The sequence below is a fragment of the Branchiostoma belcheri genome, unplaced genomic scaffold (assembly GCF_001625305.1).
Source record: "Branchiostoma belcheri isolate BF01 breed outbred unplaced genomic scaffold, Haploidv18h27 scaffold88, whole genome shotgun sequence".
NCBI classification, from domain to species: domain Eukaryota; kingdom Metazoa; phylum Chordata; class Leptocardii; order Amphioxiformes; family Branchiostomatidae; genus Branchiostoma; species Branchiostoma belcheri.
Genome location: NW_017804553.1, coordinates 573,767 through 584,839, shown reverse-complemented (window position 1 = coordinate 584,839; position 11,073 = coordinate 573,767). Strand labels below are relative to the sequence as shown.

Sequence of the window (11,073 nt, the reverse complement as noted above, 5' to 3'; positions counted from 1 at the left end):
ATTTAAGAGCTAAGAGCAGGAAGAGCAGCTTAGAAAAATGGTTTTTAAGTTTCATTGTCTGTTATTGTGCTCATTAATTTCTTATTATTTCTACTGTTTATTGTCTGCCGGTTTTATATATCAGTTTTGTGGTCATACGTACATGTACGTCATTTATTTTGTTGTGCCATGATTTTGTTTCTCTAATGAAATGAATAAAAAAAATGAACTTTAAAAAAAAGTTTCATTGTCTGATAGTGTCGAGTATTCTCAGCTCCTGGAGAGTGAACACAAGAAAATCCTTGTGTGATTAAGGTTCTGTTTAGGAGGGTATATTTCTTGTCTGATAGTTCCTTATCCCTTGTATTTGCAGCTCCTTGAGAGTAAATACAAGTAGATGAAAGCTGTACAATTCTTGAAACCAAAACTTAGACCAGTATGATTTGAAAACCTTTAGAGTTATGCTGTGCACAAAACAACCAAGCAACATGTGACAGTTTGGTTTTATTCCTTGTATTGGCAGCTCCTTGTCTGATAGTTCCTTATCCCCTGTATTTCCAGCTCCTTGAGAGTAAGCACAAGAAGATGAAAGCTGTACAATTCTTGAAACCAAAACTTAGACCAGTATGATTTGAAAACCTTTAGAGTTATGCTGTGCACAAAACAACCAAGCAACATGTGACAGTTTGGTTTTATTCCTTGTATTGGCAGCTCCTTGTCTAATAGTTTCTTATCCCCTGTATTCCCAGCTCCTTGAGAGTAAGCACAAGAAAATGAAGGCCCTGCAGTCCCAGCACCAGACAGATCAGGAGAGGCTGGAGGAGCGGGTGGCTCAGGAGGAGGGCGTGGTCACGGCGCTGAGGGAGGAGATCCGAGGCAAGGACGAGGCCACGCGCAAACTCAGGGACTCCATGAAGGAGGTACATTTGTATAGTACTGTACTGATGCTCGATCTTATGCTATCTAGAGACAGTGCACATACCCTGCCAGTAAGTTTTGTTATTAGAAAAAATGCAGAAACACATGATTAGCCCTACCACTTGATGTTTTGTACTTAGGATGTTAATTTTCGTTCTATAGCCTTTCTTTCTGTTTTATGCTATGTTGAATAGTCGTTGCCATACATTGTACGGTATTTATACCACGTACAATTGTCGTGCAATAAAGTTCTTCTATCATCCTGTTAATGTCTGATTGTTGTCCTATTTTCCAGCTGGCCTCTCAGAACCAGGACCTGTTTGCCATGCTGTTTTCTGGCTCACATTTGAGAATCAGGACTTGACTGTGTCTAACATCATCCTGTTAACATCTGATTGTCATCCTATTTTCCAGCTGGCCTCTCAGAACCAGGACCTGTTGGAGCAGACCCTGACCCTGCAGGAACAGCTGCAGGAGCTGCAGCGGCTGAACTCTGCAGAGAACACGAAGCTGTCCCAGCGGCTGTACCGGGAGCTGGGCGTGTGCCAGTCGGAGCTGCAGGCCCTCGTACAGGTCCTCATGCAGCGCGCGGAGGGGAAGGAACCAAACATGTCCATTCTACTGGGACTGAAAGGTGGGTTGTCTGAAACTAGGCATATCCCAGGGCTCGAAATTCATTTTTGGGAATAGGTGCACTGCTGCACCCAAACTAAAAAAATTGGGTGCACAAAAAGTCTTTTGGGTGCACCATATAAGGTAAAATAGTTATATGTAGAATGTCCAGGTCCTCATGCAGTGCGCGGAGGGCAAGGAACCCAACATGTCCATTCTACTGGGGCTGAAAGGTGGGATGTCTGAAACTCTATGCACAGTTTCTTATCTTATACAATACCGGAAAATACTTGTGCACAGAACCCAACATGTCCATCCTTCTGGGGCTGAAAGGTGGGATGTCTGAAATCCCACATCTACAGTTTCTTATGTTATACAATACTGGACAATACTAGTCCACAGAAACCAACAGGTCCATTTTACTGGGGCTGAAAGGTCTGAAATTTATCAGCAAATGTTTTACTTCTGTCCGTGGGGTCATGTGGTGTAACAGTAGTGTATTGGGCTCAGTGCCAAAAGGTCCTTGGTTCAAATCCTGCCATGTCACCGATCTTGTGCCCTTGGGAAAGGCACTTAACACAACTTTCCTCACTTCACTCAGGTGTAAATGAGTACCTGAACGACGAGACTTCAACTAAAAAAAATCTGCTTTATTCTAAGAGTCTTCTCTAAGATCCTACATCTTAACGTTGCCATTCAGATGTCAAACAGACACTAACGTAACCGTTCAAACGTCCAAACGGCTTACCTTTTACACCTTTCCTACGATTTCTCCAGAACCGTCGACACCACCTGATGATGACCAGCAGGGGCAGAACGGACACAACCTGAAGACCAAACTGGCGCAGATCCGGGAGCTGCGGAAGGAAGTGGACCACCTGCGCTCCCTCATCTCTAACAAGTACGCAGAGGACATGGGAGACAACTGCATCATGCAGTAACCTGCACACCCCTGCTGCAATAGTGGTATCTTCCAGGGGTCCATCATTGGCAGTGTTTACCTGTTTAGAATGGTCCACTTCTTGGACAGGCAGGGTGTCTATATTGGGGACTCATCATTGACATAAATGACATGGGAGACAACTGCATCATGCAGTAACCCTGACACTCCCCTGCTGCAATAGTGGTATCTTACAGGGGTCCATCATTGGCAGTGTTAACCTGATTGGAACGATCCACTTCTAGCACAGGCAGGGTGGCTATTTTGAGGGCTCATCTTTGAGATAAAATCAAACTACTGGTACTGTCACATGTTATAGCTTTTCTATTTATGATGAACAGAAATCAGTCAAGTCCTGGTTTATCTTTTGCACATATCATTTGGGACAGCACTTACAGATCTAAATACACTTTTTTCTCCAACAAATATGAGTATTTGCTGTGTTGAGATCACTTCAGACAACTGTTGGGTTGAACCAAGTGCTTCTGTGTTATCAGAATAATAGGTGTTATCATGATAAGATAAGATTCACTGTTAGACTCAACCTTTCTTAATGGCAGCTATGAGGAATAGATTTGTACAATGATACAGTACTTGTTAATGTGTACATGTGATTTGTAACCTACATGTATTACTTGTTAAGGTGTCTTTTTGGCACCAAATTTGTATGTATCACATAGTTAGGTAGCAGGGTGATATAACTGAATATGGCAGGACCAAACAATAGTAGTATGTAATAATAGAAATGAATGAGCACAGAAACTGTAATTTTGTCATGTGTGTAACTTTTTTGTATGTCAGGCAACAGTTCAACTTCTACATTAAAGCTGACTTTTTTGACCTTTTTCCTGCTAAGGGTAGCCTGGATGGCATCCTCTGAAGTTTCCGCCGGCTCCCTAATTTTTGGCTTGCTACCACGGAAGCCAGCAACAGTAGGGAGCTGGTAGAAACTTCAGAGGTTGGCAGCCAGGCTATGGCTATGCTAAGGGTGCTGCAGGCCCCAAATTTGCATTGATTTTAGGAGGCATTGAGACCTTTTCTCTTGACAATGTGTATCTCCATAGGATAACGTTAATAGAATCAGCAATACCAGGCCAGCAAAAAATCATGTGGATTTCTGCAGGATTCAGTACTGTACATTGTATCTGTGAGATGTGCTATATAACTCAGGCAACTGTTGTTTTAGTTAGGGAGTAACATGGCTGGACCACCGACTAACTGATTAAACACCCTGTAACAGCAGCCCTTTCAATTCCATAGTTCCTCATGTTAGAATTTCCACTGTGTGATGTTAATATGTAAAAACTTTTGCTGGCCAATCTTTGTATATATCAGGTGAAAAATCACTCTCGTAATTAACTCTAAACGCACATGCTGCTATTTTCACCTTTAACTGCACAGTAATTTTGTCAATAGTTAGAGCATCAATGAAGGGTGAAAAGTTTGACTAACGATTGAAGAAATGTACATTTATATGTGTCTAGTTATTGTTAACTACATGTAATACTTATGTTTTTCAGCCACTTTGATGCTGAATGTGAACTTGTAATTTAATGTTAATTTATTGCTCAATAAAAGACTTTCATTCCTAGATGATGACTTGTTTTACCCTCACTCATCACCATATTTAGTTCGGTTTTCATAGAAAATTTATGAGATAATTAGTTGTCACTAGCGTTAATTGTATTTGTGATCGTGAAAGTTGCTACATTTTAGCAGGTTGTAGCAGTAACATTTCTTGTCTGAATTAACTGAATACTAGAAGTACTTTTGGGAAGCGCCACACCCAGAATGAACAACAAGCTACTAGTACTAGTACTATTTTTCTACTCTCAAGCAGAGGTTGTGGGGGAATGATCGTTAGCTTTTTGTATATGGCCGTTTTTTTGTCGCTAATCCCGTCGGTGGCCGGCGACCTTCTCTGGCTAATGGATACAGCCTGGCCAATTTGATACTGTCTTTTTGCCACTGAAAGGGATCTGCTTGGAGATTACAGTTTCGTTAGATGGTCTACTAACGCCATCTGGCGAAATTGACAGTCAGTGCAGAGGAGTACCTTGAAATGTAAGTAGTGAACAGATATTTCGGATATGAACCGTTCACACAGCTCATTACCCTGTGGATGATACGACGTAGTATTAGACAACAGCTCCGTATAGTCGACACAGTTCCTGCATGCTGGACAAGAATTTAGCGTCTGTCTGAATGCAGGCGGTGCGTAATCCAATATTAAATGGTCTTAAAATGTCTATGAAATGCGCGCTCAAGTAATAATTCTATTAGTAACAACGCAAAACTTTCTGTTTATACCGCATTAAAGGAAAACTATGGACAAAAACAATACCTCTCAAGTATACACAATCTAGATATCCGAAAAGCGATCACAAAACTAAGAATTAGTTGTCATAAATTAAACATAGAAATAGGTCGATACAAGAAAATACCAAATGACCAAAGGTTCTGTCCATTTTGTCCAAACTTGATCGAAAATGAGCACCATTTTATAATGGATTGTACACTATACAATGATAAGCGCCGATTGCTGTTCACCTTTCTTTCCGCTTGTTCAATTGATTTCAATATATTAGATCCTATAGATAAATGCAACTACATTCTAAGGGGAGATAACCAATACAGTGTTCAAATAGGAAAATACATTAAAGAATGTTTTGATCTTAGAGAACACATGTTAGAGAATAGTTAACCTTTATTATCATATAGCCGGACGGCGCGGACCAATCAGAGGCCCGGATACCCGTGCTGTTATTTCCCGATAACAGCACATGTGGTGTTATGGCGGAATAACAGCACATGTCGTGTTATGGCTGATACCATTATGTTATAGGGTATAGGGGCATGCGACTCTTTCTGTAAACCTTTGTAGCCTTTTTTCTGTCCAATAAACTTTTTTTGTTTAGCTTCATTTAAACTACAATTTGCATTAAATGAAATTATCCATATTTGTTTTAAAGCGTATAATATATTCGAATGTATTTTTATGTATGTATATATATCAAAGCTGTTGTATTTCAAACAGGAATTGTGTTGATTGACAGTTTGGATAGGCTATATGATAATAATTTTAATGCACTGCCTTTTCCTCGTTGTATATGGTGTCATAACTGCATGGGCAGCTGCCATAACCACCTCATAAACCACCTCGTTCGCTTCGCTCACACGGTGGTTTATTCGGTGGTTATGGCAGCTGCTCATGCAGTTATGACACCATATACAACTCGGGGCAGTGCATTAACCCTTTATTGTGACATCATACATATACTCTGTACGTAAGATGACGTTATCCACACATGTATTTAGCTTTGTTAGATCTTTAGTTAAGTTGTAGAAGACCATACAAAAGTCTCTGTACTTTTTTGTTGTGTCAATAAAGAATCCTTTCAGTAAAGTAACAGCTGGAAGCAGATTTATCTTAAATCCAATAGTATACATGTGTCGATCTTTGTATACCTTATAGACCTAAATAGTAAGTACAGTATTGTGAATGCCTGTTGAACTTGAAGCTGCATCGCTGAAGCTGTGATCGTGACCACTCACGAGCGGCCTCTCGCGGCATACTAGCAAACTGCAGTACATTTCGTCCGCCAATCGACAGGCGACACGAGACCGAGGCTGCGCGTTGATTCCAACATGGCAGCTTCCTGATGCAACTTTCCTTGGATTTCTCGCTACCTTCGCCTCCCTCCAAACTTCTCCTAATCCTGAGACGATGATCCTTCACCAAGTCTTGCTCTACCTCGTGCACACCTTCTCAGCGATCAGGACTTGGCTCGCGTCCCTGTACCATGGCCTCAAGAAGCCGCTCTCCTTCAAACACCGGAAGAGGAACGTCCACCGAATCAAGTCGGACTCGAAGGCGTTGAGCAAGTTGCCGATGCACGTGGGTCTGGTGGTGGTGGAGGATGATTTTAGATACGGAGACCTGGCCAGCCTGGTGGTGTGGTGCGCGGCCATGGGGATCTCCTACATAAGTCTGTACGACAGCCAAGGTGAGGAACTAGCAAGCGACGTTCCCTCTTTCGTGTACGCCCCCCCCCCCCATGTTCAGCGTTACACGTATCACATTCATAATTTGTTAGGGATCAAGTGGCGCTATGCTCGTTTCACGTGCGATCAGCTCACATGTTGATAGCAGTATTTATTGATACATTTTCCTCTCATTCAAAGTCTAGTGTTATAACTCTTTCCTTTGCACCTTAGACCAGATTTCTACGGTTTCTACCTACGTGGGCGTGCTCGAGTATCTGATTGAACTTTGACCCGAATGCTCAGCATGGCTTGTTCAGCACTTTTCTTGAATTCCGAAATACCTTTTGGCTGTTGCGTCAGCTCTTAAGTCCTTGAGGTTGAATACTAAGTAGATATTTCTCTCCCAACTTAACATCAAGGACTGAGGCATTTTCAATCCACTGTAGACAAGTGCCACCTGTTTATAACGGTCATTCGGTACATGAGATTCAGGTCAGGCAAGGCTTGACCTGATCAGATGTTTACCTGTTTTTTAGAGCGTAGCGCGATCTTTGGTCTGAACACGTGGCGCAGGCATGATCACCCAGCACAGGGAGGTCATTGACCTTAAGAATTGGCAGCTGAACTCACCTTGAACTTGGAGGACTTTGACCTCATACTTAGGGCTCTAACACTCTTTAACTTAGAAAAAATAAGTACAAATTAAAACAACACAAATAGACTTAGAATATATTTTTTTAATCATTGAAGTCAGCTGTTTCTTTGACTGTTGCTAGTACAAATGTATGTTCCTCATAATTCATATAATACATGTAGTACTACTAGTGCTAGTAAGTAGGTATACCACATCACATCTGTATCGGTATAGCCGGTATAACTGCCCTTCGGCGCAACACACCAGCTTGCATGTTGCACTACATACATGATGCATACTCTTAATTGTACAAGTATAATACAGTGTTAAAGATTGCAATAATTTAACCTGTATTCTTTTCTTCCACAGGAATTCTTAAAAGAAACAACACAAGTCTTTGGCAGGAGATCATGAAACAACAGCAGGAACTTCTAGGAGAGGAGAGTAACAAGTACAATATAGAACTGGTCAGGGGGAATAGAACAGCAACACAGCTAACAGGTACAGAACAACATGAAAGTAAAGGCTAACTCATGCAAAATGCTGATTTAAGATGGAAGACATAGTGTATTTCACTGTTAGTAATGTAAGAAATATTAACTCTAGCTACCGGGTATTGTAGATAACTACTAGTATTCTAATTCCAACAGCACAATACCCCATAATAGAAGATAGTGCCAAATCAGTAAATGTTGCAAAAATCCACTTGGGAATTATAATTTTCAAGAATGTACGTTTTCTGTTATATGATTCACTCGGTTATATGACTAACTCTACATGTTGAGTTCCTTGTACATGTACAAAGTCATTATTACATTTCCAGATTCCCACAACACCAATTAACACTGACAGAAGTGTTACTTAACATGTTTCCATTCCTTCCAGGACAAAAATATAGCGTTGAGGTTCGTCTGTTGTCGTCAGAAGATGGTAGAACAGACTTGTTACACGCGGCGCAGCGGTGGTGTCAGGCCGTGGAGGCCAAACGGAAGAAAGTGGGCGACCTTGACCCCACAGCGCTGGAGGGGCTGCTACAAGGTCAGTTCTGTTTGTTTGTACTTTTGACGTTTGATCAAATTTGGAGAAATTTTCAGGCCCCATTTTCTTCTTATTTTGGTTTCTTTTTTTATGAAGAAAGTGGCTCTTTGTCAAAATCTGCTCACTAAAAATATTGCTCAACTTACTACTCTCCAAGCAGTACAGTGGCAAGACAGTATCCATTGGCCAGAGGAGTGTCCATTAGCCATCTGGCCAATAGATACTGTCTTGCCACCATATGATCTGCTTGGAGATTAGCTAAACACCCTGTAGCTGGTAACATATTTTAGACCATCTATGCAAAACCTGGATAGTGTGTGTGAGTGAGTAATTCTTGTTAGCCATCTTAAAACATTTTTATGTTACAAAAACCTCAGTTTTGTTGAGTGCACTTCTTCGTTCAGAATTTTCATACATTAACTATCCCACCTGCAGCTACAAGAGGTGCACCAGATGTGGACCTGGTGCTGAAGTTTGGGACAGTCGACAGTTTACTGGGCTTCCTGCCCTGGCAAATACGCCTCACAGAAATCCTGTAAGTAAACAAACTGTTGTTCTGGTACCATTTCTGTTTCTCGTTTTCAGGTTACAGACAAAACTGCTCAGAAGACCACTCAGGGGACCGATAAAATCTGGTCATGTGGACACTATAGACAGGATGGTTAATGCTTAGTGTCAATGGGAAAAAAATATCTAAGGGACTGCCAAAAAGTGCTAACATTGGCCAGGTGATCCTTAAGTGGTCACTTGTACTGTTGTACAGTTCCTTTCAACTTTTGAGACAATCTATTTTCAGTTTGTTGTACTAGTGGTACCCCAAAAGGTCCTACAGACTACAGGACAGAGGATGATGATTCTAGTTTAAACAGACAGAAATAATACATGTACACCTAGGTTTTGAGCTTCCCTTTCGTATCTTCCCAATGAGTCCTTCAATGTACAGTAATCTATAATGATGAAGCTACAATAAACAGAACTCCTGACAAGTCTCACATTTTCTTCCCCGCGGTTTTAGGTCAATGCCAACTCATCACAGCATAGACTACCAGACCTTTCTACTGGCCCTGCAGTCCTTCGGGAACATAGAACAACGCTTCGGCAAATAGCCTAGAACGTCCGCAGAGATATGTGTATTTTTTGTAGTCAGAAATGCCAATAAAATTGAAGCACATTGATTATGATCGCGGTTTAAGAATTAGTTAGTATTCTTGTTACGAGTCCGAGTATGGTACATGTGCAAAAGATATTAAAGTGTTTCTACCAAATGATGTCAATGTGGCAAATGTAGCTTAAAAACACCAGAAGTAGTCATATTTAATTTGAATAACTTGCAAAGTAAGAAATGTGATTTTTGGAAGGTCGCATAAAATGTTTTACAGATTACATATCCATGTGTGCAGAAGTTTCCCCTTATCAAAACCAAGTAATCAAAAGTAAGGTCTTGAAAAATGATGTTGCTTTTCACGCCCAGATAAAGAATTTGACAGGTGATGTCCATCAATGAAGTGTTGTCCGCTCACAGGCCAGTGCTCTGTAAGGCTGCTGACTGTAGGTAGAATAGAATCGTGTTCACAATGTACGTTCATGTCAAGCTATTTAATAGAAACATCTCACTGTGTTAGTAGGGCTTTTTATGGTGGCAACTTCGTATGATCAGTAGTTGTTCACTTGTTGAAAAAAAATGTCCCCACAGTAGCTTCAAACTCTGCCACTTGACTTCAACTGTTTCTGATCTTATGATAAATTGTGATTTGAAATGCAGTCTGTCGACGACTTGCAACTGATGTCATGTTAGTTAATATTTTTCAGTGTTCCTTTTGGATAAAACTGTGCAGTGTTTTTGTAACTTTTTTTTATATATCAGTAGTGCCACAACAATATGAACCAAAATTTGTAGTCACCACACATTGTATCTTTTTTGTAGTCAACACACAATCATTGTAAATTATAATAGAGTTATTAATCATATGATTTACAGTATGTTGTATTTGTGCTAGATGCTAGTGGCAGTTAGTCTGACAAAAATTACCTTTGGCTGTAAACAATTTATCAAAATTCAAATGTATTATTCAATTTTTATTCATACCGGTATTTACCAAATGTTACCTTAAAATTAATAATTGCCCAAAGGTACACTTACCTGCCGGGTAATTGTGGTTGTCCCTTACAGGTCCACGAGTGCTATCACTGGCCAAATACCTGATTAATGTGCAGTTTTCCTTAATTTGCATATACTACGCCAAGAGTCAAAGTTCAAAGGTTACCCCTATCCCATAATGCCCTAGTCCTCATTCTTTTTCTTTGGCGCAGCAGGAGGTGCTGGACGCCAATAGGGCAGGGAAGTAGTGTAATACTACTAAGGGAAGGGAAGGCCAGTGATAGCACTCGTGGACCTGTAAGGGACAACCACAATTACCCGGCAGGTAAGTGTACCTTTGGGCAATTATTAATTGTCCCTCACAGCTCCCCTTCGTGCTATCACTGGCCAAATACCTGATTAATGTGCAGATTTTGAAGCCACGTCCAGCACCGCTCTCCCGAAGTCACTCTCTTCGAGGTCCCTCTTGTAGAAGGTTGCAAAGGTGGACTCGCTGGACCAGTCCGCTGCCCGTAGAATTTCTGTAGTAGAGAGGCCACTTCTCTCTGCTGCTGAAGATGCCGCACCTCTGGTTGAGTGGGCACTGTACTGGGCAGTATCGATGCCTGCTAGGCTCATCACGCTTTTGATCCAGCGTGCGATGGAACTTGTTCCCACTGCTTTATGTGGCTTTTTGAAAGACACAAATAAGTATTTTTTCATCCCTCCTTAGAGGCTTGGTCCTGGCCAAGTACTTTTCGACATAAGTCTTAGGACACAGTTTTTTGTCCTGAGGAAGGAAGGCAGAAAAACCTTCTTGTAAGGTTTGTTTGGCCTTGAAGTCTTTGTCAGTTCTGACAGTACGAACAATACTCCATTGTGTTTTAT

The 11,073-nt window shown here is 41.1% G+C and overlaps 2 protein-coding genes across 2 annotated transcripts in view; both read left to right on the top strand.

The window, feature by feature from the left end:
- The window catches only part of LOC109487401 (centrosomal protein of 85 kDa-like), a 24,934-nt gene extending 21,253 nt beyond the window's left edge, over positions 1-3,681 (top strand). Inside the window, 3 exon segments of the mRNA XM_019791390.1 lie at positions 729-899; positions 1,312-1,531; positions 2,287-3,681. Of these exon segments, the coding sequence (XP_019646949.1) occupies positions 729-899; positions 1,312-1,531; positions 2,287-2,450 (555 nt within the window). The 3' untranslated portion in view covers positions 2,451-3,681.
- A 2,355-nt stretch (positions 3,682-6,036) lies between these two features.
- On the top strand, positions 6,037-9,773 carry LOC109487410 (dehydrodolichyl diphosphate synthase complex subunit nus1-like). The gene is made up of 5 exons (XM_019791400.1): positions 6,037-6,456; positions 7,440-7,571; positions 7,956-8,108; positions 8,544-8,643; positions 9,124-9,773. The coding sequence occupies exons 1-5, from the start codon at positions 6,177-6,179 to the stop codon at positions 9,212-9,214; spliced, it is 756 nt and encodes a 251-aa protein (XP_019646959.1). The 5' UTR covers positions 6,037-6,176; the 3' UTR covers positions 9,215-9,773.
- The last annotated feature ends 1,300 nt before the right edge of the window (positions 9,774-11,073 follow it).